General features: G+C 42.9%; 2 protein-coding genes across 5 annotated transcripts in view; one reads left to right on the top strand and one right to left on the bottom strand.

Annotated features, from left to right (window-relative positions):
* The window catches only part of LOC129845984 (golgin subfamily B member 1-like), a 28,470-nt gene extending 18,646 nt beyond the window's left edge, over positions 1-9,824 (top strand). For 2 of the 3 annotated variants that reach the window (XM_055913975.1, XM_055913974.1), the window contains exons 9-14: positions 1,632-1,836; positions 2,189-2,329; positions 2,580-2,680; positions 3,110-3,223; positions 5,600-5,714; positions 7,304-9,824. In XM_055913975.1, coding sequence (XP_055769950.1) covers positions 1,632-1,836; positions 2,189-2,329; positions 2,580-2,680; positions 3,110-3,223; positions 5,600-5,714; positions 7,304-7,462 — 835 coding nt within the window. In that variant the 3' untranslated portion in view covers positions 7,463-9,824. The remainder of the gene's footprint in view (positions 1-1,631; positions 1,837-2,188; positions 2,330-2,579; positions 2,681-3,109; positions 3,224-5,599; positions 5,715-7,303) is intronic. The other variant, XM_055913973.1, reaches the window with a different exon arrangement.
* Positions 9,825-11,549: 1,725 nt separating this feature from the next.
* LOC129845985 (uncharacterized) lies at positions 11,550-18,975 on the bottom strand. 2 transcript variants are annotated; one of them, XM_055913976.1, is made up of 5 exons: positions 13,150-18,975; positions 12,660-12,986; positions 12,505-12,555; positions 12,224-12,325; positions 11,550-11,951 (listed from the first exon to the last, which is right to left on the bottom strand). In XM_055913976.1, exons 1-5 carry the CDS (start codon positions 13,412-13,414, stop codon positions 11,857-11,859), a joined length of 840 nt encoding a protein of 279 aa, XP_055769951.1. In that variant the 5' UTR covers positions 13,415-18,975; the 3' UTR covers positions 11,550-11,856. The 2 variants fall into 2 exon arrangements, with proteins under 2 accessions (XP_055769951.1, XP_055769952.1); XM_055913977.1 differs by having other exon boundaries at positions 13,276-18,975.
* Between the last annotated feature and the right edge of the window lie 438 nt (positions 18,976-19,413).

The raw sequence follows: 19,413 nt of genomic DNA, 5'->3' as shown, positions 1-19,413 counted from the left end.
TGAGACTCTTGGAGACACCAGTCAGACCTCTCACTCAAACCCACAGTTTGGAGAGGTGTGTGATCTCTTGGAGACACCAAGTAAGACCTCTCACTCAAACTCACAGTTTGGAGAGGTGTGTGATCTCTTGGAGACACCAAGTAAGACCTCTGACTCAAACCCACATATTGGAGAGATGTGAGGCCTCATGGAGACACCAGTCAGACCTCTCACTCAAACCCACAGTTTGGAGAGGTGTGTGGCCTCTTGGAGACACCAGTCAGACCTCTCACTCAAACCCACAGTTTGGAGAGGTGTGAAGCCTCATGGAGACACCAGTCAGACCTCTCACTCAAACCCACAGTTTGGAGAGGTGTGTGGCCTCATGGAGACACCAGTCAGACCTCTCACTCAAACCCACAGTTTGGAGAGGTGTGTGGCCTCTTGGAGACACCAGTCAGACCTCTCACTCAAACCCACAGTTTGGAGAGGTGTGTGGCCTCTTGGAGACACCAGTCAGACCTCTCACTCAAACCCACAGTTTGGAGAGGTGTGTGGCCTCTTGGAGACACCAGTTAGACCTCTCACTCAAACCCACAGTTTGGAGAGGTGTGTGGCCTCATGGAGACACCAGTCAGACCTCTCACTCAAACCCACAGTTTGGAGAGGTGTGTGACCTTTTGGAGACACCAGTCAGACCTCTCACTCAAACCCTTGTCATTTTATTGTCTTATGTTGCAATTACCCCAAATGTTGCCTGAATATTGTTATCATGTTACCAAAGGTATACAGATGCTGCGAAAAGTAGAGTAAATGTAAAAATCACATAAAATGAACAAGTTTATTTTTGTATTCGGTCTTGTCAGATGAAATGTTGTCTCCTCACCTTTGTTCTGATCATTTCCCCATAATCTCCAAAGTGTTTCCTTTCAACTGCTACCATGATTGTACATAGGCCTATGCTTCTCATATTATTTTCTGTTAGAGAAATTATTATTTGGCCCTGTTCATATATGCCAATTCCCCTGCGCGTAAATGGTGAACAAAGGCCCCGCTTCACATTTCACAAAAAAAAATTGCAAATGATGTAATTGTTACGCAACAGATGGCATCTAGTTACCACAGTGGAAACTGTGTTGCTGCACCAGAAAGGTGTTTAGCTCACCAGCAGGTGACAGCCCATCCATCTGTCCTCATTGTGTCCCTTCAGGTTGTCTCCCCACCCACACAGAGCCCTCCCAACCCCCACTCGCTCACATGCCCTGGCAGGTCCCCATGGTCAAGCACTATATGAGTTGTCTCGTGATGACAATCCCCTTCAGCTGCTAGATCTCCTGCCAACCCCATCTCCAATACAAAGCAGGGCTCAATTCCATTTCAGTTAGAGAATTGGGGGAAAAAAGGCACATCTATTTTCAATACGCCTCTTATATTGACTGCGTTTGAAGTGGAAGTGGAATCTCCCCTGACCCACGCCTCCATGTGTGTTCCTTGTTTTGCCCAGTAGTGGTTCACTGCTTACTGCAGCCATACAAATAGATTGATTGTCTGCTACTAAACAGAGACCACTGAATAAACCACACTACTGACTGGGTCCACCAGTGGGTACTCAAGTGTTGAGGCAATGACCTCTGACCTCTGTTCCTCCCCAGGTCTGAGAGTAGCAGGCTGCAGTCTGAGTGCCAGCGTCTGGCTGGGGAGAGGAAGGAGACCATGGCCCTGGTGGGAAAGGATGTGTCTGATGACCCGTCACTGACCCAGCTCCAGGCAGAGAGAACTCAGCTGCAGAGTCACCTGCAGCGCTGCCTCTATGAGATCCAGCAGAGAGATCTGCACTGCCAGCAGCTCAACGCCAAGGTACTGAACACGCACGCACTCACAAGACGACCCAAATCAGCTCAGCAACCAAAGTGCTGAACACAGAAACCAACACACAGGTATTGAATAATTTTCTACTAAGTTCACCATACTCAACACAAATCTTCTCTCCTCCCAACCGCTCCTCTGTCCTCTCCTCATCTCTCAACCGCTCCTCTGTCCTCTCCTCATCTCCCAACCGCTCCTCTGTCCTCTCATCTCTCAACCGCTCCTCTGTCCTCTCCTCATCTCCCAACCGCTCCTCTGTCCTCTCCTCATCTCCCAACCGCTCCTCTGTCCTCTCCTCATCTCCCAACCGCTCCTCTGTCCTCTCCTCATCTCCCTATCTCAGCTGCAGCAAGTGGTGGAGGAGAAAGGGGGGGTGTCGGCCCAGCTGAGGGCAGTGTCTCAGACGCTGAGAGACACCCAGAACCGCTGCTATTGGCTGGAGAACCAAGCCCTGCCTAACCAGCACCACCAGGGCCTTGCAAAGGTAGAAAGTCGTGCGTGTGTCTCAGGCTTGTCTGGTGTCTGAATGACTATAGTGTGTTTGTGTGTGTTTGTCTGGTATCTGTGTCTGACTGTGTGTGTATCCTTGTCCGTGTGTGTTTTAATGAATAGTAGCCTGGCTGTACTCTGTGTCAGTAGGTTACTATATGTATGTTTGCATTTAACGTTGGACACATGCTCATCCTACTGAAGTGAATCAGCTCAAATGTCCTGCTGTTGTCTCTCCCGTCCAGCAGGTGGCGGTGTCTGTAGAAGTGGCTCCGGGAGCTCCCCAGGAGAGGAGCAGTGCTGTAGTAGACATGGAAGCACTGGAGGCCGGCGAGCTCAGGACCAGGTGACTCTCTGTCCCTTCGTCTGTCTCTCTCTCTCTCTCTCTCTCTCTCTCTCTCTCTCTCTCTCTCTCTCTCTCTCTCTCTCTCTCTCTCTCTCTCTCTCTCTCTCTCTCTCTCGGTCTCTCACTTTCTTGGTATGTTTTGCTCTCTCTCTCTTATGTTCTCACTTTCTTTCTCTCCCTTTCTTTTTCTCTCGCTCTCAGTGTCCATGCATGGTTAGCCTGTTTCCAGATCTGTTTGTGCTCTTGCCAACCATTGCTGTCAGTATCAAGCCAAACAGTCTGCCAGTCTTCATATATATATCAACAACCAATCAGTGACCTCTCATAAATACGGTTTCATAGTGAACATTGAGAATACCGTGATGCCAGACTGTTTGGCATGACAAGGCGTGTCAGAATGACTACACTGTGTGTGTGTGTGTGTTCCAGGCTGGTGGAGGTGGAGCAGAGCGTGGTTCAGCTAAGTGAGAGTCTGGCTGAAGAGAGGACCAGGAGGGAAGCAGCCGAGGAAGCTCTGGGACTGGCTGAGGACAGAGCCAAGAGGTGACACGCACACACTAATGCAGGGTTGAGACATGCCTAGGGGAGGGGTCTGGTCTGAGGAGGAGGATGATAATATGTATTCTGTAGTACTGGGATAGGTAAAGATTTTGCCACAACTGGACACACACACACACAGCTATTCTCACACTATGAGTGGGTGCCAGTCTGTTTGAGTTACCATGCCAACTCATTGTCATGCCAAACAGCAGTCTGGCCTCACAGCATTCTCAACGTTCACTACAGCCTTCAATGTCAACACCATCACTGACATTAGGGGAGAAGGCAGGAAATGTAGCTAATAAACTTTAATTTGACCATTAATAACATACACACTCTGTCTCTGTCTCTCTCTCTCACACTCTTAACACGCTACCCAAACCGGACGAGTGTGTGAGTGTTGCAAAATAATAATGTTATTCAATCATTGCACCCACACTGCTTGCGTGTGCCAAAGAGCGTCTGCGTTGCCAGGCGCTAAAATAGAAGTTGCTTCTATTTGTGACGCTGAACGCAATGCAAGTCCTGCCTCTCCCATATCCTCATTGGCTTTTAGAAGCATATACCCACGTAACATCTCCTCATGTGGGTGATTGAAAGATGAACTGAGGTCGGTCGGTTGGTTGTGGTAATACATCTTATTATGAAAGTTAGATGCCAATCGCCATATAAAGTCAAAGAAGAAAAAGCCTGAAATGATGAGAGATGACTAGAAACGATTTGGTTGACCGTTTTATGTGTGGATTAATTGTCGGAGTAGAGGACCTTGTGCATTTCAGGTAAAATAACAACTCAACGTTTATATCCCAGGACAAATTAGCTAGCAACAGAAAGCTAGCTAAATAGGACAAATTAGCTAGTAACAGCTAGCTAGCTAGATAAATTGCCATAAATGTTTAATGCTTTTCGACCTGTCCCCAAATTAATATAATTGGTTCAGAGTTTGTTTTGATATTTCAACCTGTGTATCGTGATCGTGTGGAGGGACAAAATCGATTTGCGCACAATGGCGCATGTGCCCGGTTTGGGCATTGTGTAATACACACTCACAAATTCATTTAGAGGCTATTCTCATTGACAAATATTTAAGGAGAGGCAGCATGACAAGATTTCAATTTACATAATATGTACATCAACTTTTCAATTTACGTTACAAGCTTGCCTTACCTTTCGTTGAGGCTGGCAACGTGACATTGTTGCTCTGCAGCTCCAAATGTACTGTCAATATCAGTATGGCAGTAGCCACTGACTAGCCAGTAAACTTTCAAACTATTCAACAATGCGAGCAACTTTTCCTCTAAAACATATTAACTACGCTCTTGAATAATGCAACAATTCACAAGCATGTGCAGACAATTTAAGTTTTTTTTTCTTGTTCTTATGCGTATTAGCAAAACTTAGCTTGCAAGATGTAGCTTGCAATAGGGGGCAGGTAGCCCAGCATTTAAGGGCGTTGTGCAGGTAACCGAGCGTTTGCTGGTTCGAATCCCAGAGCCGACTAGGTAAAATAAATCTGCTAATGTGCCCTTAACCCTAATTGCTCATGTAAGTCGCTCTGGATAGAAAAAGTTGGCTTAAATGTAAGACAATAATACAGCTAGTCAGCTATGCCAGCTAGTAACGTTAGCATATCAAACATTAACGTTTACCCCTCTCATACGAAAAGGATAGTTTCAGCATATTAAAGTCACCTTTGAACAAACCAGGCTTCATTTTATCAACATCGTGGAAGTTATTATATGTGGTAAATGCAAAATTGCGACTGAATACTTTTGATAAATCCCCTAGTGAGTTGATCAGCTTCTTGCCTGGATGTTGGCTCAGAGCAGCCAAGGGAGGAAAAACACTGTTGAGCATCACTTTCTTAAATATACAGCGATCATTTCAGAATGTAGCAGGCTGTTACTGCAATACCTCTCGTGAATCAATACCTCTCGTGAATCAATACCTCTCGAGAATCAATACCTTTCGAGAATCAATACCTCTCGAGAATCAATACTTCTCGAGAATCAATTCCTCTCAAGAATCTCTAGAAATACTCCTTAATTTCTTGTGAATAAGAATAGACCGTTAGCTCCTACTCTCGAGAATCTTTCAAAAGGATTCTTAATTCTCATCAATGAGAATAGACCCTTTCTCTTTGGCACATGTTCATACTTTCTGACACAGGTGCTTTTTAGATAGACCTGTCAGTAGTTGTTATGCTGGTAACGGTTCATGATGATTTGATGATGATGTGAATGGTTGTCGCTGTGGTAGTTTTGATTGTTGTTGCAGAAGCACATGCATAAAGTAATTGCCGCGCAGGGATGAATAAAGTTATTTGAATTGAATTCACACACACTCAGTACTAAAGGCGGATGTCTCTTTCCTCTCCAGTGTTGACTCCAGTCCATCCAGGACGACCCAGAGAGACTTCAGCATCCAGCTGGATACAGAAGAGGAGTGGGAGGCCCTCATCCTCAACCCCAACGAACCCCTGTTCACACGCAAGGTCAGTGTTATTCACAAAACTTAAATGAGTCGATGTCCGCAACCTTGTGGAAAGCTATTTGGCATAATAATAAAAATACCCATTAAAATCTGTCTGTTTCTTTGCTGCATCTCAATCCAATTAATTTATTGCCACCGTGGCCCGTCGGTGTAACTGCTAAACTGCTTGCTGTACACTGTTTTGTGTAATTGTACACATGGATTGGATTGTGGGTTTACTAACGTGTTAGTTCTAGGTTGACTATAACGTTAATATGGTGACAATAATGAAGGCTGTGTAGCGGTTTGGCTTGGATATGTCTCTTTTGCACCTGGTCACAGACCGCTGTTGTGCACTGAAGTCCACAAGCGAAGGGAAAAGGTGAGAGGAGGAGAGCCTGTAGATGCCAGATGGAAAGTGTTTGATGCTGTATGTGGATACTATGAAAGTGAACTGTGTGATCGGGTGTATTCATTCCGCCGATTCTGTTTCAAAACGTTTCTTAATAAATGGAAGCAAATATGGGCCTCCCGAGTGGCGCAGTGGTCTAAGGTACTGCATCGCAGTGCTAGCTGTGCCACTAGAGATTCTGGGTTCGAGTCCAGGCTCTGTCGCGGCCGGGAGACCTATGGGGCGGCCCACAATTGGCCCAGCGTCGTCCGGGTTAGGGGAGGGTTTGGCCGGCAGGGATCGACCTTCGCCTCTCCTGAATCCGTACGGGAGTTGCATCGATGAGACAGGACTGTAACTACCAATTGGATAGCACAAAATTGGGGAGAAAACTGTAAAAAAATATATATTCAAAAATTAAAAAAAATTGAAAAATGGAATCAAATGAAATGGGGAGAGACTTACCTGAATTTGTCCAATGAAAAGTTATTTTTCCATTTTGCAACTGTTTGGACTAATGATTTCACCCCAGATCAGCTAAACGCAGGCAGGAGTGTTCAAGGCTGCGTTGAATGTGTCACTGTCTGTCATTTTGATTACCAAAATGTGTCTCTCGACCTGTGCAACTATGTTATAAACTTTAATTTGTAGGCTAGGGTGTAGCAACATCATGATTCTTATACGGCAAAGTTGAGTATCTTGTAGTAGCCTAAACCTATGGATGTTACATTGAGCTGGGTGAATGGAATAAGAATGACATCATCCAATATGATGTAATAGAAATAAGGCCATGCACCAACAAAAAAACTAACATCCTCCCTAATCTTAAACGGCACCAGCCGCCACCGATGCAGAACTACCTGGTCCCAGATCTGTTTGTGCTCTTGTCAGCACCCCTGGAGAAAGGCAGAAGTAACGTTGGGGCTGGTTTAGATATTGAATTCAACAAATGTAAAAAGAATCAAGCTAAAACGTGTGTTATTTGACATGTGCATCCTCATTCTACTATGTGCTCTGGCCAACTCCATTACTGTCATTGCAAGGCAAACGTGTTGGGCATGACAAGGAGTTGGCATGATGGCACAAACAGACTGGCACTCAGGCTAGGACTGTTCTTCTTGACTCACCAATCATCAATCACATGTATGATGACCAATGGCAACCAATATGATTACCAATGCCTGTTTGACGAATGACTCTCCCCTCCCTCTCCTAACCAGGTGAAAGGCGGGATGCTGGCCTGCAGGCGCTGGATTCGGGGGCGGAGCCTGTACTGCTCCAAGCTGCTGACGTCACGGGCCCGCTCGCGCTACCTCTTCCTTGGCTACCTGCTGATTCTGCACGTGGCTGTCCTCATGTGCCTCACCGGCGTCCTCTAGTGCCGTGGGGGTGAAAACAATCACAAATTGCAGATAGAAATGTATAGAGCAGACTATGAGGCCCGTTTTCTCCACGACAAAGACGAATGTCTGTTCTACTCCATTTCTAGGTAGTTCACAATGTGTTTTTTCCCTGGAACGTTATTCCACCTTTCAGAATAAGCTGCAGGTTTTTGTCTAGTATCCAGAGTTTTCATGAGAGTGAGGGCTTTTGGGGTGTCTCGAAAGTCTTGTGGCTTCTTCGCCTCGACTCCTTCCCTTGGTTCTCACTGGTCTGAAAAGAAAATGGACAGCTGAAAGTGGATCCTTTGGTTAGATCCTACCTTGTTGTTTTCACCCATCATTTTTTTGTCAGATCAGTGCAGATGGAGGCGAGGCGAAGAAGACTGTTATTGACTATTAAGACTCACCCTTTGGAATGTCTCAGGAGAAAGTGCCGTTTCGATCCCGTCTGTTATGTGTTAAAGCCTGAGAGGGAACAGAAAGCCATATCCATTCTACATGAACGCTAGCCTAAGATGTACGTACGTGTGTGTGTGTGTGTGTGTTTGAAACACATTTGTGTGCGCAGGTGTGTGTGTTCATTTGCACGTGTACAAGAAAAAAACACTAGTCCACTGTAATCTCATTTAGATTTGACCTTGGAGAACAAAGATTGGTGTAAGTCTGAGATGATTCATGAACAACATGCTGAAAATGCCCCACTCAGACTGATGCTGATGTCTGGCAAGACGCAGATACGGTATTTCAGGAGAGAAGGGTGGGAAAAGCTACCCATACTACTATTTCTGCAAATATGCCTATGTTATTGCACTGCTGCTCAACCCTTCTCCCCAATACCAAACCCACTGTGTGCTCAACCTGGCACTACCAGGCCATGGCACAATGTTCCCTTTGGCACCCCTTGGTGTCTCCTGGGTAATAACTGTCTCATGGTGGCCTTGGCACAATTATAAGGTGTATTCTATAGCTGCTGCATTCAAAGCTATGCACTAAAACTCTCATCGGGGGGTGGAGGTTTCCCTTCTCTCCTTCAGCATAGATATTCAACATAATATAGGGCCAGAAGTTTTATCTGACCACGTTTCCTGATAAAGAAATACTGATCTGGACCCTAGTAATAGGATCTAACTGGACCCTAGTAATAGGATCTAACTGGACCCTAGTAATATGATCTATCTGGAACCTTAAGGTTTTACCTTGTCAGATCACATGGTCTGAAAAATATCCTCCTACCCCGTTTGTGAGCATGTACCCTGGTAAGTGTGTAAGTAAGATGTTGTATTTAAGGGTGGAGTGTAAAAGGGTGCGAGTGTGCACCCTTGAAAGTCTACTTTATGTATTTATGTATCTGTATTTGTTGCTCTGTGCCCCCCAATGCTCTGTTCACTGTACATGTCTACTTCATCTGTTGATTGATTACATGCTGAGTGAGTCACATGTTTGATAACGCAGGGCGGCAATTCACAAAGCAGGAGGCAATATGTCAGCCATCTTACTTTGAGACACTATTTTGTATTTCTCTGGTTCGTATCTCATCTGTTTCAAGTTTAGCATCCTGAGAGAATGTCATACTATTAACAAGTGTATTTATTACCTCTCTGCACTAGGAAATATGAAGCCTGAGTGACAGGCTGTTTGTGCCATCATGCAAACTCTTTGTCACTCATTGTTATACCAAACACGTTTGGCTTGACAATGAACAATGGAGTTGGCCAGAGCACAAACAGATTTGGGACCAGGATAGGAAATCTGGTGTTTCAGAATATTTACGGTAGTTAGCCAGCTGAGCTAAAAACATTGCTCCTGCTTTGTGGAATACCACCATAGAGAATGACAGACGCCTTTAGTGGCCAAAAGGCTGTATTAGCATGGGCAGCGCCGTTGAGGGCTTCCACCATTTTAATGTAGTCAACTGGGTTGGACTTCCAACTTCATTGGCTGATCCCTCCTGGTAACCCTGTTGGAGTCATGTCCAACCGGATCATTAGGAGGGATCAGCTAATCGTGAAGAAGAAGATTGACTACTTCAATGGCACTGCCTAAGCTGTCAGACGCTGTAATGGCACAGATACAAAGATAATGGATACCACCCTGTTCTAACGTTGGTGTTATGGTACCGTGGTCCTGATGGTCTGTATATATGGTGTGATTGAGGAAAGGATGACAAAATACATCTATTTATAAGAGGAAATGCTACTGAGTGAAGCCGAAATGTCATATTTTCTAAATAGGGTCTATTTTTTAGAAGTGAAATCGTTTGGGACAGAAATACTATCCTATCCAGGCATTAATGGCTTCAATACCTTGAAAGGTTGACTTTCACAAAGAAAGGAATTTTAATAAATCTGTTTGAAAAACACGACTCAAGTTACCTGTTTTTGATGTGTGTGGACGTGAAGTTCCCACAAAAATAGTAAACGAACAACAAATATTTGACCAACTGGGGACATTTTGTTTGTCGCCACAAGGACAAATGCTATTTCTAGGGGGTTTAGGGTTAAGGTTAGAATTAGTGGTAGGGTTAGTAGCTAGGTTAGGGGTTAGGGAAAATAGGATTTTGAATGGGACTGAATTCTGTGTCCCCACAAGCTTAGTTATACAAGACTGCTGCATTCAAAGCTATGCACTAAAACTCCCAATTGTATGCATCTCATCTCACATCAGGGGGTGGAGGTTTCCCTTCTCTCCTTCAGCAAAGATATTCAACATAATGTAGGGCCAGGAGTTTTATCTGACTACGTGTCCTGATAAGGAAATACTGATCTGGATCTATCTGGACCCTAGTAATAGGATCTATCTGGACCCTAGTAATAGGATCTATCTGGACCCTAGTAATAGGATCTATCAATAACCTAGACTTTGTCCTGGTCAAGTTGCATGGGAAGTAACTAGCTGTTTCATATTTAGCATGGGAAGTAGTGAGAGAATGTCATACTAATAACAAGTGTGTTTATTACCTCTCTCCACTAGGACATATGTAGCCTGAGTGACGGTCTGTGCCATCATGCCAACTCCTTGACACTTGTTTGGCTTGAGAATGAACAATGGAATTGCCCAGAGCACAAAACCAGTGGAAGCAGAATAGCCCCAAAACATAAATGATCCACCACCATTTCTTTACAGTAGGTATGGGGTTATTATCTGTTTATGCATCCTTCTTTCAACACCAAACCCAACACTGGTGTGCGTGAACAAAGAGATCTATTTCATGTCATCCAAGAAATGTAACACCTGGAGTTTGTTAAACGACATTGGAACTTGGATTGGAACCGGTGCTATGGTCAGATGACATGAACATTTAGCTCTTTGGCCACGAACACAGGTGGTGGGTTTGGTGTTGAAAAAAGGATGCTGTGCCGCCCCCTCCCAGGTATGAAGTCATCATGAAGTGACATTGACATCCATAAGGACCTGTACGCCAACAATGTCCTCTCTGGTGGTACCACCATGTACTCTGGTATCAGTCACCACATGCAGAAAGAGATCACAGCCCTGGTCTCCAGCACTATGAAGATCAAGGTAAATCACTGAGAACATGTGGTGAAACTGTTAAAGAATATACCCAGTCTGAAATCAGCTCCCACTCCTACTTAATCCACTGCAGGTCTGATGTTGTAACCAGTCCATCTCAGTGTCATTTCCACAACTATAGCATTTAGACCAGGGGTGTTGAACTCAATGGAGCACATAGTGTCTGCTGGTTTTTCCTTTTCTACCTCACTTTCATTATCTCCAGCGCAATACCAGTGTCTACAGTTGTGAAAACGTTGCAAAGTGAAAGATTTGTCTCTACCACTGCCTCTACAGAGAATGTTTTTTTATTTATGGTATTACTACAACCACCCAAACATCACCCTGCTCTGTTCCACTCTGTTCTGACTCTCCTGCAGGTATGTTGTTGTAACCAGTCCATCTCAGTGTCATTCCCACAGACATAGCATTTAGACTCTTGTCATATAAACTACTCTGGCTATACAATTGATAAAAACAAGTAAAAAGTTATATGGAGAGAATTCAACAGGCTGAATCATGAGAATGTCTCAGAGACGGTACTTTCCAATGGTAGTCCACATGTATTTTTTATTTGTAAAAAATACATTAAAAGTCCAAACATACATTGAGCTCATCTAATCCTACATATCTATAACCTATACAGTCATCTCTTACACTACACTGTTTTACGAGCATTTTAAGCAAGCCATTCAATAACCAACTACATAATATGCCATGAAAATGACTGGTCATTTATTAGCAACACACATGCCAGCCAGCAAGACCCACAGAAAACAACCAAAACAGAACAAATGAATGGTCTGCTATAACATAAACCCAATGCAGTATACTGTATCTACACAGAATCACACTCAGTCATCATAAACCTCATCAGGGTCTTACTCTGCACCCCTCTCAGTGTCAGGTGGTATGTTCTGCTCAGGCTCCACTCTGGGACACTCCACTGCATTCCCCTCTGGATGAATCCATTTTCCTATAGACCAGGGGGTTGACAAAGCAAGAGGAATAATATGACACAGTGAATGTATTATAATAATATTTGTAGCAAGGCATCAATATGTATGACCTCTGGTTTCAGTTATAGCCCTGACCTTTCTCATAAAAGAAGGAGACATGATGATAAATGATACAGTAGGTCATTGGTGACCTGGAAAACTCCTGTAACAAGAGTTTAGAATAGACAAGGTACTTGTGGTGTGTTTTCTTTAGTGATGCTGTGGTGTAGACTAGAGCACCATACAGTACCTCTGGCTTTCAGAACCCAACACAGGGTCAGCGTCATGACAACCAAGGTGGCAACCACAAACAGGATGATACGAGTGATGTCCACGATGACACTGAGCATGTCTGGTAAAACAATGTTAAGAACAATAAAAGGACAAACTAAGCCACTGGGTCAACTTTTTCATGAGGAAAATAGTCATGAATATCTCAAATCACTGGCAACTGGATCTCATACATTTCTTATTAAATAAATAGCTGCAGTTGATCATGTGTTGACTGTGTGATGAGAGTAAGACCTTTACCACAGACAGGATGTTCATCTTCTCTGCAGTGTTCCACCACTTCACCACTTCCTGAGGGGGAGGGGACCAAAACAGTTTGAGTCTATCTAGTCATTTCAAAGCATAAACTTTCAGTGGGACACTTCAGCAATACAAAGTTAACATACTGTACTTACTGGTCACGTGAAGGCCCATCGGTTGGCTGGATCTGGTGTCTACATCACAGTGGTCAGGAAGAGAGACGAAACAACGGTAGTACCCTGAGTCAGACAGGGTGATGTTGTGGAGGGTCAGGTAGGACACACCTGTCCCTGGACCTGTATGATTCCAGGTGAGGGTGTGTCTGGACTGACCCTTTAGGGGTAAACAGGTATCCCCATCTTCCCTGCACCATGACACTATGAGCTCAAACCTGAAACTCACCACACAGGACACAGTGACAGAGCCAGAGATGGGAGCCCTCCACCAACAGCCATCAGACACAGAAAACTCTGCTTGACAATCTGTGGATTAAAACAAGCACACTCAAGCCTGAAATAAGGCAAACATCTCATTTGAATAGCTGTTTTGGGAAATCAGGAATTTAGCTGCATGGAATTCTAAAGTACAGTAGTCAAGAGGCATAGATGGACAGCATTTGTATTACATGAAGAAAGTTGATCTTACCATTTACTATGACACTGATGGAATGGCTAATGATCATTGATCGATCTGTATTAACTGAACACCTGTACAGTCCAGCATCATCTAAGGAGGGATTAGTAAAATGCAGGAATGTTATTCCAGAGTTACTTGTTAAGTAGTTCCACTGGGTTTGGATGTGAGGAGTTTTGGTCACAGGATTGCAGATATCTTTGTTCAGTTTACACCAAGTGACTTGTGGTAGATCAGTGCAGAATCCTACAGTACAGTTAATCGTCAGTTTCTCCATGACAAAAGCTTGAACCACAGTGTTCCGAGACACTATAATATAGTCATCACAGATGGGATGTTGCCCTGTGGGAGAAAAATATTATGAAACACCACAGCGAATATTGGATTCCGTAACAACAAATGTTTTAGAGTATTCTCAAAACTTGACTTGGCATTGATGGACATTACACATAGCATAGCCTTCACCAGGCAGTCACTACATTAAATAATGAATCATCAGCATCATTAATAAAATAATTGGAGCACACTGTTCATAATCAGAGAATAATGTTATTTTAAAAACATTGAAAAGTAGCTTGAAGAAAATATTAGAAATATTCTGGTCAGTACCTTGAAGTTGTTTTGCAAACAGCAGGAGGAGGACCCCAACCAAGCCTTTCCCTCCTTCATTAGATGTATATGTATCCATTGTCTTCATTTGAGCCTTGGTCTTTAGTTCACTGATAATACACATTGAACTATACTCGTCTTTGTCTTGTCTAATGCAACGTAAGGCACTGTTTGACTGTTTTTATCTGTGGGCTACTTCCGCTACCACTACTTCCTCTGTGGTTTTTATGAAGCGTATGTCTGCTGCTAACATCTAAACCAATATAATGTCTGTGGTCTTATCTGCCTTGTTCTTTGATCATGATCTTGTTGAGATGGATACAGATAAACAGGAGTCCACATAAACTGGGTCTGCCAGTGCATCCAAACATTACTGTTGGCCTATTCTGAAAAGACCCTACACCTCTTGAAATAAATACATGTATTTCATGTGTTCTGGATTCAGAGTCAAGCCTTTCTGTTGTCTACTAAGCCTACAGATAATAATACATTGTACATATTGAAATACAGTATAACACTTCCATTTGAGGAGTATTACGCAAAAAGGTTAAATCGATCTCAAACTTTGTTTTGTCCCAAATCAAACATAGAATATTTTAAGGAGAGATGGAGCACAATCCTTGTGACCACGACAGTGTTTTATACAATCTAAGACAAACAGGGACAAAGAAAGAGAGACTATGAAAATACATCTCTGATCGATCCCAGACCTGCTGGCCAACTCTAGGAAATACTTCTGTTATAGTATACAATCTATTTGCTTTAATATTTTTTCATGGTCTCAATGTTTTCTTACCCCTCAAGTCACATCTTGACACCAGATGAATATTTTTTTTATCAAATCAAATGTTATTAGTCACATGCGGTTATGTTGGTTAGTCACAATACAGTGAAATGCTTACTTATGAGCCCCTAACCAACAATGCAGTTAAAAATAAAATAAAAACGGATTAGAATAAGAAATAAATGTAACAAGTAATTGAAGAGCAGCAGTAAAATAACAATAGCGAGACTATATACAGGGGTGTACCGGTACAGAGTCAATGTGCAGGGGCACCGGTTATTGAGGTAATATGTACATGTAGATGTAGGTAGAGTTATTAAAGTGACTATGCAGAGATGATAACAACAGAGAGTAGCAGCGGTGTAAAAGGGGGGGGCGGGCAATGCAAATATTCTGGGTAGCCATTTGATTAGATGTTCAGTCTTATGGCTTGGGGGTAGAAGCTGTTTTTATGCACTTTTCTCTCGACGTGTATTCTGTCCTTGAATTTAAGCATGAGAATATCATGCTATTCACCCGCTATTTATTTTGGGGTGGAGATCAATGAAATGGAGGTGTGTCGGAGGTGTGTCTACAGATAAACCTTATTCGGACCTTGACTTCATTCCCTCATAATTCCACCACCTTTACGTGCATTGAAGCGATGAATAATGTCGAGCAACATGTCGGTTCCAAACTGGAACAACATCTACTTTATTTTCCCCGACATAAATAAAACCATTCTCCATGCGCTGTAGTTTACACATTTATAAGACCTAGGTAAGAGGTATAGACGGACAGTGTTTGTATTGAACGAAGAAAGTAGATTTTACTATTACAACGATGGAATTGCTAATGATGTAGCGTCTATCTTTATTCACTTGTACTGAACACCTGTACAGTCCAGCATCATCTATATATACTTTAGCAAAAAGCAGGAAGGAGGGTTTTGGTCACAGGATTGCAGATGCCTTCATCCAGTTTACACCATGTGACTTGTGGTAGATCAGTACAGAATGGGACAGTTAATCACAGTGGTGTAAGGTACTTAAGTAAAAAGACTTTAAAACACTACTTAAGTCGTTTTTTGGAGTATCTGTACTTTACTATTTATATTTATGACAACTTTTACAACACTACATTCCTAAAGAAAATAATGTACTTTTTACTCCATACATTTTCCTGACACCCAAAAGTACTTGTTACATTTCGTATGATTAGTAGGACAGGAAAATTGTCAAATTCCTGCACTTATCAAGAGAACCTCCCTGGTCATCCCTATTGCCTCTGATCTGACAGACTCAATGAACACAAATGCTTGGTTTGTAAATTAATGCCTAAGTGTTGGAGTGTTCCCCTGGCCATCCGTAAATGTTTTGCTTAACATAAGGAATGTACAGTCACCTTCGGTGATATTCGTGACAGCTCTCCTCCTACTATAGATTAGTAACTGGTGATAGTTTCACTATATTGCCCAAACGAGACATGAGACTTTTCAGTTAAAAAAATATATGTTTACGAATATTGTCAAAACGTATGACATGGCCTGTAAGTTTACTTTCTGTAGTAAGCATACATTAGTCAATCTTGAGGGGTCCTGTATGGCTCAGTTGGTAGAGCACAGCGCTACCTGTCCATCGCTTTGTATGAAAGCGTCTGCTCAATGGCACATATTATTATTAGTTAGAGTTCATGTATTCATTTAATACTATATAATTGCGAAAATATATATAAATATTTTATACAACTTTGAATAAATACATTTGGGCAAGGATGTTACCAAGCAGGCCTTTCCCCTCATTACTTTGTATACCTGTTCTCTTAACTTGAGCCTTGGTGTTGTTTGCTGATGAAACTAACTGGTGTGCACTATATTCTTGGATAAAGGAACAATATCCCTGACCTGCCCTACTGAATTATATTTTCCTACCGAATAAATAATCAGTAGCCTACTTGTGAAGACAAATTTCTGATGTGGTTTTTCAAAGGCTTTACACCTAAGATGCAATGACTATGGCCATCCTTCCTTCCACTGTTGTTTTGATTATTTAAAATAAATTCTTGAATAATTATAGGGTAAAGTGAGTTTCCCCACTGCCGGCGCTTTGAGCATCTGGAATTGAATTGAATTATTATAGGTAAATGTGTGTCGGAAGGTAACCTACTCTGTGTAACGTCTGCTTCCAACTCACACCCTCAAACACGTGGATCCCCTGAACGCAGCTCACTCTCCAGATCACAATCACCTGAATTCTGATCACCTGTTCACACACCTGTATGTCATTAGCACACACTATTTAGTTCAGTTCTTGGCACCCCATCACTGTGAGGTACTGTTTGTTCTGTGACACACGTCTTTCAGAGCACTGGGTTTCCTGTGAATGACAGTTTTTGCCTGCCTCACTAACAACGCTTTTTGCATTTTCCCTGCCTGTACTTTAGCCTATCGGATTTCCTGTTATCTACCTATTGCCTGATCTCCCGGACTACATTACTAAAGTCGTGGCCAAAAGTTTTGAGACTGACACAAATATTAATTTCCACAAAGTTTGCTACTTCAGTGTCTTTTGATATTTTTGTAAGATGTTACTATGGAATACTGAAGTATAATTACAAGCATTTAATAAGTGTCAAAGGCTTTTATTGACAATTACATGATGCAAAGAGTCAATATCTGCAGTGTTGACCCTTCTTTTTCAAGACCTCTGCAATCCGCCCTGGCATGCTGTCAATTAGCTTCTGGGCCACATCCTGACTGATGGCAGCCCATTCTTGCATAATCAATACTTGGATTTTGTCAGAATTTGTGTGTTTTTGTTTGTCCACCCGCCTCTTGAGGATTGACCACAAGCTCTCAATTGGATTAAGGTCTGGGGAGTTTCCTGGCCATGGACCCAAAATATCGATGTTATGTTCCCCGAGCCACTTAGTTATCACTTTTGCCTTATGGCAAGGTGCTCCATCATGCTGGAAAAGGCATTGTTCATCACCAAACTGTTCCTGGATGGTTGGGAGAAGTTGCTCTCGGAGGATGTGTTGGTACCATTCTTTATTCATGGCTGTGTTCTTAGGCAAAATTGTGAGTGAGCCCACTCCCTTGGCTGAGATGCAACCCCACACATGAATGGTCTCAGGATGCTTTACTGTTGGTATGACACAGGACTGATGGTAGCGCTCACCTTGTCTTCTCCGGACAAGCTTTTTTCCGGATGTCCCAAACAATTGGAAAGGGAATTCAGAGAAAATGACTTTGGCCCAGTCCTCAGCAGTCCAATCCCTGTCCCTTTTGCAGAATATCAGTCTGTCCCTAATGTTTTTCCTGGAGAGAAGTGGCTTCTTTGCTACCCTTCTTGACACCAGGCCATCCTCTAAAAAACTTCGCCTCACTGTGCGTGCAGATGCACTCACACCTGCCTGCCGCCATTCCTGAGCAAGCTCTGTACTGGTGGTGCCCCGATCCCGCAGCTGAGTCAACTTTAGGAGACTTGCTGGACTTGCTGGACTTTCTTGGGTGCCCTGAAGCCTTCTTCACAACAATTGAACCGCTCTCCTTGAAGTTCTTGATGATCTGATAAATGGTTGATTTCGGTGCAATCCTTGCCTGTGAAGCCCTTTTGTGCAATGAGGACGGCACGTGTTTCCGGTAACCATGGTAACCATGGTTACAAACATGGTAACCATGTTTGACAGAGGAAGAACAATGATTCCAAGCACCACCCTCCTTTTGAAGCTTCCAGTCTGTTATTCGAACTCAATCAGCATGACAGAGTGATCTCCAGCCTTGTCCTCGTCAACACTCACACCTGTGTTAACGACAGAATCACTGACATGATGTCAGCTGGTCCTTTTGTGACAGGGCTGAAATGCATTGGAAATGTTTTTGGGGGATTCAGTTCATTTGCATGGCAAAGAGGGACTTTGCAATTCATCTGATCACTCTTCATAACAGTATGGAGTATATGCAAATTGCCATCATACAAACTGAGGCAGCAGACTTTGTGAAAATGTATATTTGTGTCATTCTCAAAACTTTTGACCACGACTGTAGTTACTGCCTCCTGTGGTCCTTTGCAATAAACACCTGCTGTGCCCTGCGCTTGAAACTAGCTCTCTGTCTCCCCTCGTGTTCATTACACTCTGGGTGTTTTTAATTATTAGTGTAGGCCTACATGGAAAATACCCTAATTTCTTCATACTCTTGTCAAACTATTGATTGCTGGTGAGATCAATAAAGACAGAAAATCAAGCAGTATAAAAGTAGAATCTGAATTTGAGCCAGTTTGATACAGCGGGGAAAGAATCCTGCAGCAACAGGAAATGTGAATTATTATGTGGATTATAATACATTTACATTTGTGTAGGGGTTGATACATTTTTCATAAGGGAATATCAAGTCTGAAATGTACAAACTCCAGAAGCCTTTTTATTTTATTATATTTTATTTTGTAGGAAAGTTCTCCTGCAATAGAGTGATATAATTAAAGGGGGGGGGGGGGTTCTGCTGATTGAGTGCTCAATATTATCTGTGCAGTAAATTCTAACATATAGACCTACCACCAGGTTGAAATTAAATATGCTAAGCTACATATCATTGTACAATGTATTTGCTTTAGGATTTTTTTTCTCGCTGATTGAGTCTGCGCACTATTTCACATTATCTGTGCAGTAAAGCCTAACATATACTGTAGACCAACTGCCAGCTTGAAATTAAATATGCTAAGCTACATAATATTGAACAATTGATTTGCTTTAGGATTTTTTTTCTTCTCTCGATTAAGTGTTTCCTTTTGAAATGCGCAGCAGAAGCAGCAGCAGCCCGTTAGAGACACGGAGCGGTGGCCTGACACTGGCATCCTAGTGGTGAACAACTACCAACCTCTGGAAATGTTTAGTCCCCTGACCAG

This window comes from Salvelinus fontinalis, unplaced genomic scaffold (genome assembly GCF_029448725.1).
Source record: "Salvelinus fontinalis isolate EN_2023a unplaced genomic scaffold, ASM2944872v1 scaffold_0418, whole genome shotgun sequence".
NCBI classification, from domain to species: domain Eukaryota; kingdom Metazoa; phylum Chordata; class Actinopteri; order Salmoniformes; family Salmonidae; genus Salvelinus; species Salvelinus fontinalis.
This window is presented reverse-complemented; position numbering and strand designations above follow the sequence as displayed.